Source organism: Mirounga angustirostris, unplaced genomic scaffold, assembly GCF_029215605.1.
Source record: "Mirounga angustirostris isolate CCGP_5_RB_7025 unplaced genomic scaffold, mMirAng1.0.hap1 SCAF_10, whole genome shotgun sequence".
NCBI classification, from domain to species: domain Eukaryota; kingdom Metazoa; phylum Chordata; class Mammalia; order Carnivora; family Phocidae; genus Mirounga; species Mirounga angustirostris.
The window spans coordinates 122,197,274-122,215,202 of record NW_026991718.1 but is presented as its reverse complement, the minus strand read 5'-3'; the positions used below and the strand labels follow the sequence as shown (position 1 = coordinate 122,215,202).

Below are 17,929 nucleotides of genomic sequence, written 5' to 3'. Positions count from 1 at the left end.
CCAGGAAACCAACCCAGTGACCAAGAAACCACAAGCAGGGACAGGAGAAAGCTGGAGTCTACAACAGCATAAGGAAAAAGGGAATTTTATTTTTCAAGAAAACGTACTAACAGGTTGAGGGAAGAAGCACGTTGGCCACGTCCCCTGTTCTAAGCAGGGGTCTGAGATGAGGCCAGACCTGACCAGGGCTTGGGAGGAGCTAATGGGACTCCCTGTGGCACTGGGAAGAGGACCAGGCAGGCCCAGGGGTGGGACTTTGTTCTGTTAGCACCAGGAACCGCCCACAGCCACTGCTGGACTCGGAGACAGGACAGCGGGTGGCCCTGCTCTGCCTCCACCTGAGCAGTCTGGGGAGGGGCTGGTGGCAGAAGGCTCCCTGCAAGTGGTCATCTGAGCGTTTTTCTCAGATTCACAGACCAACCTCGGTCCCCCCAGCCCCCTGTAAACACAAGAATGAGCTCGTGACCACCAAGTCCCTCAGGACAAGATGAGGGTCCGAGACGTGTGGCTGGGCTTCAAGCGGCCCAGGAGCTGCCGGGCTTTCTCTTGCATGAAGAGCTGGTCCCTGGTCCCCCCACAGGCCACTGTTTTCCAGGCACTGGTCATCTGCGAGGAAGGAAGAGAGTTACCATCCAGGCAGAGGCAGCACGCTCCCAGTGAACGTTGTGAGCATGGCCAGGAGAAGTGGGGGATATTTCCATGACCTTCCTCCCTTCTGAAGCCACAAGTATTCTTGTGCTCCCTCCACCTTCCCGGTGGCCCTGGGGAAGTTCCTCCCGTTTCTGGGCTTCCTCAGATGTAAAGCAAGGAGGATGGACCAGGCAACATGGCCGTGCCCCTGCCCATGTGGCATGAGCCTCCTCACGTGGAAAAGCGACAGCCAAGCAGGCCAGTGGGAAGGAGCAGCGAGAAATTCCGAGACAGTGAGGTGCGAGCAGCCAAGGCAGCCCCTGCCCCTGAGCACAGACATGTGCTAAGCAACTAAATACAGAGACAATGATTAATTACAAGTGAGACCACGCCATAATAAAGGGGCTCATGGGGGGTGGGAGGGGCTCTCCAGCACACAGGCTCCCTCCCTGAGGGAGCGGCGTCCAGACTGAGATCTGAAGCATCAGCTAATCAAGCAAACAGAGCCTGAGAAGGGCATTCAGGCAGAGGCAACAGCCTGGGCGATGTCCCCACGGGTAACACCACATTAGTGGCCGGCACTCACAGGGGCAGGTGCTGGAAAGTGGCTTCGGGGCTTCGGGGCTGCCACCGGCTTCTCGGGCTTGGCCTGCAGGAAGCCCTCGTTGAGGAGGCTGGTGTCTTCTTTGATGCCTGGCACCGTGAGGCTGGAGGAGCTTGACAGGACATTTGTCGGCTGCAATGAAAGCCGAGCCAGACTCACCCTTCTGCCACAAGCGTGGTGGGAAGGAAGGAAACCCGTCACAGCCCAGCAGCTCCACCCCCGGGCTATTGGATCTTGGGCAGGACATTAACTTCTCTAAGCCTCGGGTCCTCTTCCAGATGGGGACTGCTCTGTCAAGTGCCTGTTTCAGAGCCTGGCACCTAATAGATGCCCAATAATGCCAATCCCTTTTCCATGGAGCTGGCTCCCCCCCGACAGGCCTAGTTTCTCCTGGGACCAGAAATCTCCATCAGTCACAGATGCCAGCATCAACCGGCACACACAGAGCTGCACAAAGTACCCCCAGCCTGGCCCGCCTCCTGGCTCGGCTTGACCTTTACCATCCTAATATTCTGCTGGGCTTGGTGCTCTGATAAGAAAGAACCTGAGGCTTGAGAAAACTAAGAGATCCCAGAGAGCAAGAGCCAGCGTTGGGACTCTGCCAGGCCCACCCCACCTCAAATCCCATGTTCTAAACTACTTAACCACACAGCTTTACTGTTTGGCAAGTATTTTACGTGCCCAAGGCGATGCCTGTTGCAGGTATGGCTGAACGGGACTAAGTCCCCAGCCTGGTGGGGCTCCCTGCCCAGTGATGCTTCTCTGCAATCTGCAAGGGCTATGGCTGCAGCAGTCCTAACTCCCCAGATCTGCAGGATCTGATCAGGCAGTCCTTTGTCTCATGCCCCCTGCATCCCCCCAAGCCTCTGACTGCCTCCCACTGGGCGATGCACCCCACTGTCAGCTGCAAGGGATCAACAATATGGCATACTTTCTGAGGGCAGGCTCTGTCGACAACAGCCCCCTTCCTGAGCTCAGCCTGGAGCTGGACAGCACCCTTCCCAGGGCTGATGTGCCCCAACCACCTAGCTGTGCCTTGAGGAAAATCACTGACCCTCTCCACGTCACCAACTCTCTCCACGTCACCCCCATGAGAAGGTGCTGGGGACCCAGATCCATGGTTTTCAAACATGTTCTAGAAATACAACTCTAGCAATGCTATAAACCCTTCTGTGAAAGACATATGCAGAGCTGCCTTGACTGAAATCGGGGGTGGGTGCCCAGCCCCACTTTCTCCATCAGCCCCTTACAGCTGAGCCTGACACCCAGAGCCCAGTCCGCGAACCACCAGACCACTTCACTGCCAGGGTCCCCTCACAGCTAAAGGGTTCTAAAGGCAGAGGGCCTCCAGAGAGACTCCATCCTCCCTGAGGCAGAGGAGCCTTCTGCAGTTCTGGGCAGGGGGAGCAGGTGACGGGGCAGCTTCTCTCTCAGACCCCTTACCAAGGACAGCACCTTGGGCAGCGTGGACATTACCAGCTTCACATCTTCATCCACGATGTCAAGAGCCAGGGACTTGCGGACCTTCTTGATGGGGCTCCGCCGTAGCTAGGGGTGGGGAGGAGGGAGACAGAGCAGATGTTTGGGATTCCCCCGAGTCACCACCAGCACTTTGGGGACGCCTGCCCCAACTACCCTGGTCACAGAGCCACACCCTGATGCAGTGGAGCCTTCGAACCAGGTCCCCGGCTGGCAAGGATTGGCGGTGTGCAGGTAGACCAGGAGACCCTGGCCCCATCACAGATTTAGCACCCAGGGCAGACCGTCCTGCCAGATGCAACCACAGAGAGCCAAGACACAAACACCTCCACCCAGAGACCCACTCCTCATCCCCAAATGGACCATGCACAGCCCCCAGGCCTCTAACATGCTAAACACACCCCTAAACAGGCCCAGGAGAGAATCATCCAAGTTACACTTCAAATATCCACCTGCAGATGAGGAACACAGACATGTAAAACTGAGGGACACAGGCCTGCTACAGGAATACCCAGCCCCACACCTGTGCCTCCAATCAGCAGGTCAGGGGTCAGCTCCAATACAGGGGAGGAGCTCTGGGACTAACTCACCCCGCAACCTAGCAGTACACCCTAAACAGATGCTGCCATGGCTCAGAACCACCACCTGACACGGAGAGGCCAGGGAGGGCCCTGGGTCAAGTTCTCTGAACCTACACACCCAGGGGCCCCTGCCCCATGGGCCCCTCCCACACCAACTGCCCACCTTCCCCACACACCCGTCTGGCGCATTCCCATCTTCCCACCTCTCCCCAGAAGAAAGCTTGTGCAAAAAAGGGGGACATGGAATCCGTCTGCTTTCAGGAAACACACACGTGGTGCAGCAAGGGCGTGGCTTCTGGGTTGGCTTGGGACAACCCCTGCCCTGCACGCTGCACCCAGGTGTCCCTGACCAGTGTCCCCACCAGCTCTCCACCTCACCTGAACCAACTGTGCCCCACCTTGCTCACACGGCCCAGATGTGTGGCTGACTTCGTCTGAGGACTTTCCTCTAAATCCTCTCTTTGTGTCCCTTTCTACTTACTCCCTTACTGCTGTGTGCATCGAGGGTCACTGGTGTGTTTGTCTAGTATCTGCCTCCGCCCCCTCACCTCCAGGAGGGAGTGACCTGGGTCTGTGTCACCATCCTATCCACTGCACCCAGCCCAGAGCCTACTTTAGAAGGGTCCAAACAAAGTGAGTGCTGCTTAAGGAAGGGACTAGCTCAGAGGAGATAAGGGGAAGGTCCCGAGCACCAGGGCCTCACTTTGGTGGGTTTTGTTGATAACCACTCTGGGCAACAAAGGTCAGGGGCTGCAGCTCCACCTTCCCCCGTGACCAACTTTTACCAGCTATTCCCAGACTCACCCCCTCCCCACTCTCTCCCCACGTCCTCATGGCTCCACCTCCCTTAGCCCAAACTGCCCAGGCTGGCAGGAAGGGGATCTCCAGCCCCCCCGGCCACTCACCCCAGCCTTCCTCTTCTGCTTCTCAGGCCTCGCCTCGTCCTCAATGATGAGCTCGATGCCGGCCTCCGAGCGCAGCACCTCTTTCAAGTCCTCCTCCAGGTGCGGGGTCTGGGGCTGCGGGTGGGGTGGGGCAGCCCACGTGAGGCTGCACAGCCAGGCTCTAGGACCCAGCCACAGCCCGGCTGCCCGAGGTAAGGCAGGAAGGAGGCCCGGGGCCAGGACGCTGACCTCACACTCTGTTGTGACCCTTAACTATGCTGCCTTGCAGGACAGACAAGCAGACACTGACTTCAACTCACTGAGGGCCATCATGAGCCAGGAGTACCCCCAGATCACCCCCGCCACCCTCACACAACCCCATGCAACATCTGTCATCTTCTACAGGTAGAAATGGGAGGCTCAGAGAGAGTAAGCACCTGGCCCAAGGTCACAGAGCTGTGGAGTTAGAACCTGGACACGATCAAGCCCTAAGTCCTCACCCCCTTTGTTCCACACTAATGGGGACTCTTGGTTCCATTTCCTGTTCTTGGGCCTGTGGGGTTCCAGGCGACCCCTCTGGCCTCAGGCGGCAGTGACCAGGGAAGGGAGAGAGCAGCAGGGGTAGCGGACAGCTACCCTGCAAAGTCACTCTACAAGTCCCTACATGCTTTCATTTTAGTTGCCAAGGTCAGATGTGCCCCCTCAAACCAGTCTGGAAAGCATGCCACCATCTCAGTGTCTGGGAACCATAGCCCTGTGCTTCACTGGGCTCATTAACTCCATCCACTCATCAGCTCCATCCCAGGGCCGGGGAGACCACAGCAAGAGAACCCCACACCGTGGCGGTGATGCTGGGGGCAGGGCAGGCACACCACAGACCCTGTTTACAGGCCAAATGCTTCCTGACGACCTCTCTCTCACCTTCAAGTCATTTCTAGAACACCTGCCTCTGTTTCAGAAAGCCCACTGTGCCAGCTTTCTGTTTTCACCGGGGAGAGCATGACCCTCTGGGAGGAGTGGGGAGAAGGGGGGTCTGCCCACTGCCAGGAAGGTGCCTCCTCACTGGCCCCTCAGGCCCACCCACAAGTTGGCTTCCCTAAGTGTTAGAAAGCAGCGGCAGTTGGTCAAAGGCTTCGGTGGGAGGAGCCACTGGCCACAACACCTGAGCCATCGCGGCTCAGGCCCATCTCCTCCCCGGCGCGGGAAGCGCACTGCAGAGTGCTGAGTTCTCCGGGTGCCAGTGCTTCAGGCCACCCCCACCCCACACACTGAGCTTCACCAGGATGCCACTGCGCCTCCAGCACCAGCCAGTGCCCACCCAGCACGTTGCAGATGCTCAGGAGATGTCTGATGAATTGTAACTCAGTCTCTGATCCCCCATTTGTAAAATCAGGATATTTGCAACTTCTCAGGGCTGCGTGAGGTCTCAGAGGGAAAGGGCTCTGTGAGCCGAACACGGCTACGTGGACCCGAGAGACCCCACTGTGCACACCCGTCTGGCTGCACACATACCAGGGGCTTTAGTGGTCCATACTTCTCCAGGGCATTCTTGAACGGGGTTGGCGTGTGGGGAGTGTTGTCCATGGAGTACTTCTGATCTGGGGTTACAAACCTGTCAGGCAGAAAATGAGGCTGAACGATGGGGTAGGGGAAAGACACCAGCCACTCTGCCACAGACTGCCCATGACTCCCACCATCCCTCCACCTGACCTTTGGCCTCGGCAGCAAGGAGGAAGTTCCCATGGCACTTCCCTACCCACCTTCATACCCCTGAGGATCTTCATCAGAGGCTTAGAGGAAGGGCCAGCCTCAGAAACAGGAAAGAATAGGACATAGTCCTTCCAGCCAGGTGGAAGAATGTTTGAGAATGTTCCTCAGTCATTAGCTGATCAATGATGACTTTTTCATAAACAAGGGAGGCCACACTGCAGGCCCGCAAGAGAAGGGCAGGGGAGCAAGGCGAGAATCCAGGAAGACCAAGTCCCTTCCCCAAGCTCTTCCAGAGCACGAGTGGCAGTAGCATTATTAAGGGAAGACACGTGATACGAGATGGTGAGGCCAACACACGTGCTCAGCATACCCTCTTCCCAAGTCCCCTCAAAATGATCACAGTGGGGACACAAATGGGGAAGGAGAGCTTTAGCAGACAGAAACGTGGGGAGGGAAAAAAAAAAAGAAAGAAACGTGGGAAGGGTCTGGTCCACAAGCAGAGATACTAAAAAGCTTCTATCAGCCCTGGCCCCAGCAGCAAGCGATTTCTGCCTGTGATGGAGAAGCCTCCTGGGGAAGGCCCAGAAGAGACCCCTCTCACACACACACCGGGCCCAGAAGAGACCCCTCACACACACACACCGGGCCCAGAAGAGAACCCTCTCACACACACATACACCGGGCCCAGAAAAGACCCCTCACACACACACACACCGGGCCCAGCAGAGACCCCTCACACACACACACACCGGGCCCAGAAGAGACCCCTCACACACACACACACCGGGCCCAGAAGAGACTCCTCACACACACACACACCGGGCCCAGAAGAGACCCCTCACACACACACACACCAGGCCCAGAAGAGACCCCTCACACACACATACACCAGGCCCAGAAGAGACCCCTCACACACACATACACCAGGCCCAGAAGAGACCCCTCACACACACACACACCAAGCCCAGAAGAGAACCCTCTCACACACACACACACCAGGCCCAGCAGAGACCCCTCACACACACACACACCAGGCCCAGAAGAGACCCCTCACACACACACACACCAGGCCCAGCAGAGACCCCTCACACACACACACACACCGGGCCCAGAAGAGACCCCTCACACACACACACACCGGGCCCAGAAGAGACTCCTCACACACACACACACCAGGCCCAGAAGAGACCCCTCACACACACACACACACCAGGCCCAGAAGAGACCCCTCACACACACACACTGGGCCCAGAAGAGACCCCTCACACACACACCAGGCCCAGAAGAGACCCCTCACACACACACACACCAGGCCCAGAAGAGACCCCTCATACACACACCAGGCCCAGAAGAGACCCCTCACACACACACCAGGCCCAGAAGAGACCCCTCACACACACACACACCAGGCCCAGAAGAGACCCCTCTCACACACACACACCAGGCCCAGAAGAGACCCCTCACACACACACACACACCAGGCCCAGAAGAGACCCCTCTCACACACACATACAAGGCCCAGAAGAGACCCCTCACACATACACACACCACAAGCTGGGTGTGGGCAAACCAGCTCTCCACCTGCATGAGGCCGGCATGACCTCCGTCAGCTAGAGGTACCACCACAGCTCACTCCCAGGCCTTCCTGGGACTGTCAGAGGATGTGAGAAACACCCAGGTAGTCAGGAACTTGGGAGCAGAGGCCAAGGTGGACACAGCTGCTGGGGACCCCCTCCGGCCGCCTCCCCCAGCCTACCAGCCATTCCATAGGGAGATAAAAGGCTGGAACAAGGGCAAACCATTCTTTATTTCCTTCCTCAGGATTGAGACTAGACAGGGATCCACTCAATCTCTTCCCAAATTCTTGTTATCTCCCACACAGGACATACAGAGGCCCCCCCTCTGGTAAAGATGAAGAAGGACAGATAAGTACTGGTCAAATGTAAACATCTCACAGTTCAAACTGTAGTTCAAAGGGATGAATCAGAGTCTCAGGATCAAACATCTCTGTGGGACTTGGAGCTTTTGCAACAAACATGAGAAAACCCTAGAACCTCTCTAATTCATAGTATCTGCAAGAACTGAGAATATATGCGTGTCAGAACACCAAGGGAGGCCAACTTGAAAAGGAAAGACAAAAGATTGCTTGAGATGAGAAAAGTGCAACTCTGTAAGCTGGAGGCCTCAGGTGGGAAAGTACAGGAGCAAACTGGAGAATCAGAAGACAGTCCCACGGTGTTCTCGCAGAGTTCGAGTGGCTTATTAGGACAATGAATAGGAAGATGAAGATGGACAAAGACACAGCAACCGACGAGACTGTGTAGGGAGGACCTAAAGATAGAAGGTAAAGGAGCAGACCGCCAGAGAAACAATTAAAAAAAAAAAAAGTGCATGTTCTTAGCTCAAAGTCTGAGCCTTGAGTTTGAAAATCATGGTGGTGGGAGTTAAGAAACAGCACACCTACATCTAGCTTGGCAAATTTCAGGAATTAACTAAAACAAAAAACAAAACAAAAAAACCCCCCACCAAATCAAACAAAAAAACAAAAACCACAAAAACCAAAACCAAAACCAAACCAAAGCCCTACAAGGATCCAGAGAGAAAGAAAAGATTTGGTACGAAGAAGTAACAGCAGGTTAGGTATCAGATTTCTCTGCAACATGAATGCCTAAGAAAACCAAGCAGAGCCCACGGTTTGGGCTCACAGCTATTCTTCCTCAAGACTTCTAGATCCACCTGCTGTTGTCGAAATACAGTAGACAGCCAGCCCAGACGTGATGGCACAGGCCCCACCCCCTCCTCGCTCACAGCCTTCTCTCTGGGAAGAACTCCCTCTAACCCAGAAAAGAACCAAATTTTAAAACCGGGGAAAGTCTGTGATTTATGAACCAGTAAAATCTTAGGGGTGTTATCAGCTCCATGTGGCCCATCCCCATTGACACACAGCCCTGGTGACCCCTGACTTCTTGTCTCCCATGCTCTACACCCGCTTCGCTCCAAACCTAGGGGCCTTCTTTTTGTTCTTTACAACACAAAAAAGCATCTGTCTTTTGTGTTTACAGTTCGACCTGCCTGGAATTCCTTTTTCTCAGAATTCTGCATGGGTCTCCCTCCCTGAAGGGCCATCCCTGACGTCCTCCTAAGTTAGAAGCTCCTTGCCGTTACTCGTGCTCCCCCTGCAGGCCTATATAAAATTCCCCTCAGTTTCTAGCACCATCAGAAACATCATACATTCAGTGTTTTGTTTCTTTGTTAATGAGCTGTCCCTTCCAGTAAACCGTAACTTCTATGGGGGAAAAGAATGGGAAAGGTGGGATATAAAACCAGTGGGCACGGAAACCAGTCAAATTTGGAACGAAGTCCAAATAACTGTTGCCTATGAAGTCTTGCATAGGTCAAAAAGAATTTCTGAAAGAGAAAAGAGGAAAACCAAAACAGTCTTTTGTGACAAGAATCTGGATTTAAAGATGAAGCAGCAGATCTCCACTCCAGGCCCAAGTGGGACATCAGGGCCAGACTTCCTCTCCTGCCTGAAACAACGAAGCAACAGTACACCGTGGATGACACAACGGGCTTCAAGACCCTGGGCACCAGAAGGCAGAGGACAGGGACCCAAGAGACGGGAGACAGAAGAGGATGGCTCTCAGGTACAGCATAGGGACGAAAGCAGAGGAGGAGCCTGGCACAACCTGGAGTCAAAGAGACAAGGGCAAGTGTTCGGGGAGACCACGGCACAGCATCACCAGAGGAGAGAGTTGCATAGGAGGGAACGCCAGTCATCTGCAGACGGGCTGGAGTATCCCGCAGGGCACTAACTGGTGCACACACTTGAGGAGGCCACCTGAGATCAAGATAGAATAATGCAAAAAGAGCAGAGGGAACAGTACTTGACGCTCACGCAGGGCTGGAAACAGCGCTCAATCCCACCAGCCAGACTGGAAATCCTCATCACTCACAAGATAGAGGGTAGAGCACTGGAGGGTCCTGAACTAACTGCTGCTCCAGTCCCACCTGATAAACCTTAAAAACAAGACCGACCCAAAGGATCAAATTATTTCTAAGTGGGCGCCTGGGTGGCTCAGATGGTTAAGCGTCTGCCTTCGGCTCAGGTCATGATCTCAGGGTCCTGGGATTGAGTCCCGCATCGGGCTCCCTGCTCCTTGGGAGCTTGCTTCTCCTTCTCCCTCTGCCTTTCTCTCTCGCTCTGTCTCTCATGAATAAAAAAAAAATTATTTCTAAGTAACTCAACTAACTGTATCCCAGAACAAGGCTCTAAAAAAAGTCTAAGAATACAAAAATATACAGCACTCAGCAAGGTGGAATTCACAACGTCTGGCACCCAATCAGATGTCACCAGGCACACACGGAGAAGCTAAGCAGGTGCTTACAACCCAAGCAAAACCCACAAGAAGAAAAGCCCATTTACTGAAACTGACCCGGAACTGATACACAGCTAAAATCAGCAGGCCAAGGACATTAAGACAGTTGTTATAATTGTACTTCATATGTCCTACAGCAAAGCCGAGATGGAGGATATTTTAGAAGATCCAGTTGAACATCTGGAGACAGAAACCACAATGCCTAAGATGAAACACACACCGGATGGGATTACCAGGGACCAGATGCCGCAGAGGAAAGATTAGTCACTTGAAGGTAGAACAATAGAAACCATCCAAAACAAAATAGAGAGAAAGAGTGAAAACAATGGTAATATCATCAGTAAGCTGTGGGACAGCTCCACGTGGCCTAATATGTGTATAATTGTGGAGTCCCTAAAGAGGGCTGGGTGGAAGGCCCGGAAAGAATATTTGAAGACATAAGGGGTGAAGTGTTTCCAGATTTAATGAAAACCCAAAGATCCAAGAAGCTGAACGCCAAGTGAACGCCAAGTGTAAGAAACAAAGAACAATCCATTACAGCACATCATAATCAGCTTGTTCAAAATCAGTAATAAAACAGTACAGGCCAGATGACAGGAGAGCAACATCCTTAAAGCTCCAAGGAAAAATCTGTCAACCCTGAGTTCTATACCCAGCAAAACTACCTTTCAAACACTAAGGCAACTTTTCAGATACAAACTTTCCAGATTCACCAGCGGGCCCAAGCTACAATGTTAAAGGATGACCTTCAGAGAGAAGGAACATATTACCAGGTGGAAATGCAGATCCATAGAGGAATGAGGAGCAGTGGAAATGCTTCTTCATGTGAAAAAAAACCCCAGAAAGGCTGGAGCAGCCGCAGCAGATTAGAAACAGGGATGAGAAGGAAAAGGAGAAAGAAGCATCAATGCCTTTTGTGGCAACAGCGTACCTACTTAAAGGCTTAGATTTCAAAAATTCTGGCTTGAACAGAGAATCATTCCTCATGCAACATGTCTGTTAAACTCTAGGTCAACTGTTGAGAGACTGATTTCTGACCAGAGGATTCATAAAGCTTTCCTGAAATTATGTACCATTACAAGGGCTAACATTACTGAGCTGATTTCCCGAATTACACAGCTTACTCAGGAAATAACAAGGTAATGCTCTCCTGCAGCAAAGGTAACAAGCAGAAGCACAGTTAAGCCACTGTCTCTACCTGGAATCCAGAGTCAGGATGCTGCAGGAAGTGCACTTCTGTGAAAGCACTTCCATAAAAGCACACAGCAAGAGACCTGTACAGGTGAGACATGGAGCTTTGTAAGCTCACAGCCTGAGCTCCTCCTGACTGAGCACCACAAAGAGACAGGGAGAACCAGGGCACTTCTGTCCTTCATGTTAAGGCTGCTCAAACACAGTGGATTTGCACTTGAAACTTACACAAGATGGGGAGATTTCTTCATGGCTATTTGGACTCTAGTCCTGAGATTGGAAAACCATCAAATTAAAAACTGAAAATGAGGAACAACAAAGATGAAGCACCAGACCATCCTGACATAAACAAAGAGGTGTGGTGGCCAGAAGGAGGCTGCCTTCCTGAAACAGTCTCAGGTGTTTTTCCAAAGGGGATCCTGGTCCTGGCTTGGGGAAGGGGTGAGGCCCAAGCTCCTGGACCAGCAGGGGTGGGTGGGCACAGCACTCACGCCGCGTGTTTCTGGTGCAGGGGCGTCTTATCCCGGTGCAGGGGTGTGGTGACCACCACCTTCTGGCTACACACCGGGGTGGACGTCAGTGAGGGGCTCTCCAGCTCCAGTGTGTCCTGTTTGTTCCAGAAGTTCAGAAACTGCAGAGAAGAGGATAGAAACAAGACAAAGTGACAATCTGCAGGGGTGGGGGTGAGACCCTGGACGCCCCCCCCCCACTCCCCAACATGGCTGTTCTCTGACAGAGGTCTCCCTCCTGACCTGGGAGCACTCCCCTACCAGGCACCAGAAAATGAAGACCAGGGTAGATCAATAGGACCCACCGTCTAGGTTCACATAGACCCCTGGGATTGTCACTGCCCCCAGCCCTGGCTTTTGTGAGGCCGGGGAGGGCCATCCCCCACACCCACAGCACTGCCAACTGTGCAGTCAGGGCACAGAAAGCTGGCAGTCTTGAGAGCAGCTCCTTTTCAGAAGTAAGACTAGCTCTCACCCGACCTGTGGACAGGGGACAGTGACAATGGTGCTGGTGACGTGAACAGGTACAGCACCCCTACACACCACAACTAAGCATTCACACCAAGAATTCCATGTAGTTTTCACAGATCTTCTATGACATAGGTGCCATCACAACACCCCATTTTACAGATAAGAAAGCTGAGGCTAAAGAGGTAAAGGTTCTTGCACTGAGTGCTAGAGACAGGACGCAAATCCAGATCTGAGCCAAGTCTGTGGCACTACTCTCCCCATCTTTGCCCTGAAGGTGCCCCGGTAGCCCAGGGCCACAAGCAGCCCTTGGGTCCACAGCCCTGAGCGGGGTCCCCATCACCCTGAGCTGTTTGTTGGGCAGCTCAGGGCTCGCTGTCCTTCTCTTGTCAGCTGCCCTTACTTGGGGCCTGCTATAGCTGAACGGTGTGGTGTCCTCCCAAATTCCCATGTTGAAGCCCTGATCCACAGGACCTCAGAACATGAATGTATTTGGAGACAGAGCCTTCAAAGAGATGATTAAGGTAAAATGAGGTCATAAGGATGGGCTGGTGTCCTTAGAACATTCTACAAGGAGCAGGTTAAGAGATTATAAGAGAAAGGAGATTAGGACACAGACACACACACAAAAGGAGACCATGTGAAGATACACAGAGGAGACAGCCAGCCATCTACAACCAGGAGAGGCTCCGAAAAAACTGAACCTGCCCACACTTAATCTCAGCCTCCAGAACTATGAGATTAATTTCTGAAGGTTAAGCCCCCTGGTCTGTGGTACTTTGTTTTGGCACCTGTAGCAACTAACACAAGACCTCTCGCAGAAAAATACCACTAATCACCCCTGACACGGGCCTGGCCTCGATCCTTGAACAGATGATGGAAGTAGCCTCCTAAAATGTGCCTCCTCTGGGCCTCACTCTCCCCCACATCCTCAGGGAGGGGGGTAAACATAGTGAGACCCAAAGCCTCCATCCACTCTCTTCTGGTCTGGGGCCGGGGAACTCCAGGGTCTGCCTCTCGCCTGCCCTTCCAGTCCATCCTCCCATAGCCCCACCACCCCCTCAGCCCCCTTGTTTACACCTATGGCCCTCCAAAGCCCCTGCCCCTTCCCCCAACTTCCCCATCACCCTGGCTCTGGACTTCACACCATGCACTCTGCCCCTCATCTCCATGCCTGTGTTCAAGCTGACAAAACCCAGCTCAAACATCTCTCTCGGAAGCTCTGAATGCCTCCCTGACAAGTAGGGAAGACAGGGTCCCTCCTCAGCTCTCCCTAATAGTACTTTCATTACAAACAGAGCAGTACCCAGGACACAAGCTCCCAACGACCACAGCACTTTCCACACCACATTCTGTTCAAGTAATTACAAGCCTGCCCCCAGCACTCACTACCCTCATCAAGGGCAGGGCTATGTCACCTTCACCATTACACCCCAGGGCTGGCAAATCTGCTATGAGCAGGTGCGCAATAAACTCTTTTAGCAAATACTGAGTCCCTTCTCTTCTTTGCCCAGTTACCACCTATTATTCCCCAGCTAAGCAATCCCTCCCTCCTCATGGAAGCCTTCCAGGATGACACCTACCCCCCAGAGGAGATGCCCTCACAGCTCTATAAGCCTCACATACCAGGTGTCACATTCATTTGCAGCTTTCTCTATTAACTGGTCTTCCCACCAGAGCGTAAGCTTCCCAAGGGCGGAGCCAGGCCTGGTTTTGCTCCCCTCTACGCCCCCAGCACCTAGCACAGGGCCTCACACACAGCAGAGGCTCAGGGAAGCCTTGCTGAATGACGTGTGCCCACGTGCGAGGCCCTGTCCCAGGCACTGGAGTCTGTACACCGAACCCAGCAAGCATCGGGGTGGGGTCCACACACCTGGGAGGGCGAGAAGGGTAGGGTCTTGACGGGTGTGCTCTTGGGGGTGAGGCTGTTACAGGAGTCCAGGAAGGACAGGCTGGCGCTGTTCTCCGTGACAGGGGACAGGGCGACACGCCTCTTCTTCTGCCGCTTGAGCACCGAAGGTGGCGTGCCGATGCCCAAGCCCCCCACCTCAGTGCTGGGGGAAATGGGGATCAGCTCGCCCCGACTGCTCCGGCTCAGGTCTGAGATGGTGTGGCCGTCCAGGCGGTACTCGGTCACACTGGGCACCAGGGCAGCAGGCTGGCGGGGCGGCGGCACCTGCTGCCGCCGTGATGGTGATGGCTGCACCGGGCTGTTGCTGATGCTGCCCTCTGCGGACGGCTCCTCGGGCAGGTCAAATTTACTCAGGTCACACCAAGCATCAGGGTCCTGCCCAGAGATGGGGGGTTAGGAATAACTGCAATCACTCTGCTTTCGCAGCCGACACAAGAAGACTCATTCATTAAAGGACAACACACACACATCAGGGAGGAACCCACAGCCCCGGAGTCATCACCATGAACGTTTTCTTGGGTTTGCTTGAGGATTCTTCTACCATCTGTATATCTCTATCTGCAAACATACCTGAAGGCACACTGCGCATATGGCTGCTTGCTGTTATTTTTAAAAAGTGATACATAAGATAGAAAGCACAAAGAAAGAAAAATCAGACACCCATCAAGGAGTCTAGGAAATAAAACCCTATAAAAAAAAAAAAAATCACTGAAGCCCCAGACCCACCTCCCCTTGGTCACGTCCTCTGCCTGAACTCAGTATTTACCATCTTCATGCATTCCCTTCATTTTACCACTTACATCCCTCAATGATAGCTAGGATTCTGCGTTTTTAGCCTTAGAAAAAAATCATTTCTATATCCTTTTTTTCACTTAAAATTATAGTAATAATAATAGTGCCTAATTCTATTACCTATGAGTTAGATGTTTACTATTAACAAGTATCAGTTATTATGTGAAAAAATTTTCAACTTTTATAACAGTTTTATGACTGCAAAATATTCGATCATATGAATGTATCGGTTACTTAACTATCCCCCTCTTCTGTTGGACATTGTTTTTTCCCCTAGTTTTTAAAAATTAAAAATAACATCTTCATGAACATCTTGGATACAAATCTTCTCCTGCATTTTTGGTGACTTCCTTGAAAGAGACTTAGGCCCCAGGCTGTGTGGCCAGGTTTAAGGGTCCTGATCCACACAGCCACACTCCTGGAGAATGGGCTCCGCTGTGCTCCACGCACCTGTCAGTCATGGATGCCTCCTGGGCCAACTTCACCTAAACTGTCTCCAGTCCCACAAGAACCTGCCAGACAAACATTACTCTCCTCCTTTCCAGGCCAGAGACGGTGCAATCTGCCTGAGGTCCCTTAAGTTTCTGGGAGCAATTCTGAGAGTCATACCCAGGTCTTCCTTCCTTTGCCCAATAAATTACAACCCAGCCACACGGCTGCTGGGAGACAGAAGCTTCCGCTTTGGTCCCTGGAGGTCTGGCCCTGAGTAGAATCAGATCCTCATGATGACTGCTGGTCCTTGGGACTCGAGGGAGCGTGGGCAGTTCATCTCTAAGGGTGGAGGCCAGCTCAGGGCAGCACTGACTTCAGGCCCATGCTCCCAGCAGCAAACCTCAACCTCGAGGAGGCCCCAGACTGATGGTGTCTAATGGACCAGAGAAGCAGATCCTACAAGCACTGCCTGGAGGGGCAGACAGCAGTGTTTCCACAAACGCTGTAACAGAGCATGTATGTTAGGTAGCAAGTAAGGAGCCTGGCCCATGGTGAGCACTTAAATGTCAGCTACTGTCGTTACTAATTAAGCATTCAGCCGGGCATACAGTGGGCGCTCAATAACACTTAGCTCCCCTCCCCCCACTCTCTGGACCTATCAAGTGAAGAAGAGGCAAAAGAGTCTGAGGATGAAAGCAGGTAACACCATGAAAGGCCAACATGCCAGGCACAGAGTGCGTCCTACGCTCATCTAACTCTCCATAGGGTCCAAATCGGGGACTGCTCCTTGCAGCCTCAGAGCTATTTATTGAACGTATTGACAAACCAATCAGACCTGCTTCTCGTGCCACTCTGAAATTTCTTGGAGTGGAGGGGACACCACAGCTAGACCCTACAGCCAGGACCAGTCCCAGTCTCTGGAGGCAAGAGGTGGTCAAGACAGCCCAGACCACCAGGCTTACTCACTGTGTGACCGTGGGGACACTACTTAACCCCTCTGAGCCTCAGTCTCATCTACAAAACAGAGAAAGGACATACCTCACAGGATACTGTGTGGATTATACACTGAACCCAGAGCCTGGCATTTAGATGTTCAATAAACAGCATCATTATTCTTAGCAAGAATGGGGAAACCTGGGTGGGAAGGTGAATGTGGGGTGCCTCCCACTGAACTCCGCTGTCCCTAGTTGCCAGCCCTGTCCCCCATCACCTCCTGAAACCTGCTCCACATGGCAGGCCTGGCTGACACAGCAAGGAGCTGGGATGTCCCATCAGGAGGTTCAGCCCCCACCAAGGAGCTCTCCCCAATGAGGTACAATCCACAGCCAGGGTGGCCTCAGAGGCAGCATTACTGGAGTTACCAGAACCCACTCAGCACTCCAACCCCAGCCCTACATCCAGTGCTGTGAGTGTTATGGGCCTCAGACGCCCTCCCCTCATCATCCCTAAGGTCTCAGGGCAGTGCTACCTCCTCTGGGGAGCCCTCCCACCCGACCTGCACTGTAGCACATGAGCACAAGGACTGCATGGCAACCATCTGTGTCCCCAGGCCCTGGCTCCCAGCTGGGCACTCCGCATCAGCTCAGGAGATGTTGCAGGATGACGGAGTGAACAAAAGGATGCCCGCCCAAGAAAGAAGCATTCGGCGGGTGCTCTGGGCCCACTGTGAAGAGCTGTGACCAACATTACCGACTCGATCAAGTCCAGGGCTTCCGAGAGGCTGGACCCCACGGCAGGGATGAGGAGGTTTGCAGCCTCCACCACCCACTTGTAGGGCAGGCTGGTTTCCGGCGAGGAGCCCTCCTGGTCTTCACGCTTCGGGAAGTCCTCCAAGGGCTCTGGTGTTCGAACTCCATCCAGGTCTGCAGGGACAGCTCCCTGCTCCTTAGAGGTGGTGGCTGCCGTGGCCTCCTCCTCACTGCTTTCCTCTTCCTTCATGGCAGGAAGTGCGGGGGGCCAGCTGGTGACGAGACTACCCTGTTGGACACGAGGGCACAGGGTTCTGATTATGAGATGTACACTGTAGTATTCTAGCGAAAAACAGCACAACCTGGGGCGCCTTCTCAAGGGCAAGGAGTGCGATCCCGTGTCAATGGTGGGGGGCACAATGGCGTCAGGAAGAAGCCACGGGCTCTGGAATCAGCCAGAGCTTGGCCGTTTTTGTTAGCCGGCCTTGAGCAAGCTGTGTGACCTGTGTGTAAGTCAGCTCTCTTGCTTGTAAAATGAGAACCCTGAGGCTCACCAGGGAGGGGTGCTACAGAGATCAGCAAGAATGCGAACAGCGCCCAACTCACACCTTGGCTGTTAACTGCTATCGTTGTCAAGTGAACGGGATGGAAATGGTTTGTGGTCCAAGCA

The 17,929-nt window shown here is 53.4% G+C and overlaps 1 protein-coding gene across 3 annotated transcripts in view; it reads right to left on the bottom strand.

Annotated features, from left to right (window-relative positions):
* Positions 1 to 69: 69 nt before the first annotated feature.
* MYBL2 (MYB proto-oncogene like 2) overlaps positions 70 to 17,929 on the bottom strand; it is a 34,431-nt gene continuing 16,571 nt past the window's right edge. The window contains exons 7-14 of one of the 3 annotated variants that reach the window (XM_045885791.2): positions 17,261 to 17,548; positions 14,309 to 14,722; positions 11,950 to 12,089; positions 5,691 to 5,790; positions 4,200 to 4,313; positions 2,690 to 2,782; positions 1,217 to 1,366; positions 70 to 606 (exon numbers count right to left, since the gene is read on the bottom strand). In XM_045885791.2, the coding sequence (XP_045741747.1) occupies positions 478 to 606; positions 1,217 to 1,366; positions 2,690 to 2,782; positions 4,200 to 4,313; positions 5,691 to 5,790; positions 11,950 to 12,089; positions 14,309 to 14,722; positions 17,261 to 17,548 (1,428 nt within the window). In that variant the 3' untranslated portion in view covers positions 70 to 477. Of the gene's footprint in view, positions 607 to 1,216; positions 1,367 to 2,677; positions 2,783 to 4,199; positions 4,314 to 5,690; positions 5,791 to 11,949; positions 12,090 to 14,308; positions 14,723 to 17,260; positions 17,549 to 17,929 lie in introns of all 3 variants that reach the window. The other 2 variants (XM_064573205.1, XM_045885790.2) reach the window with 2 other exon arrangements.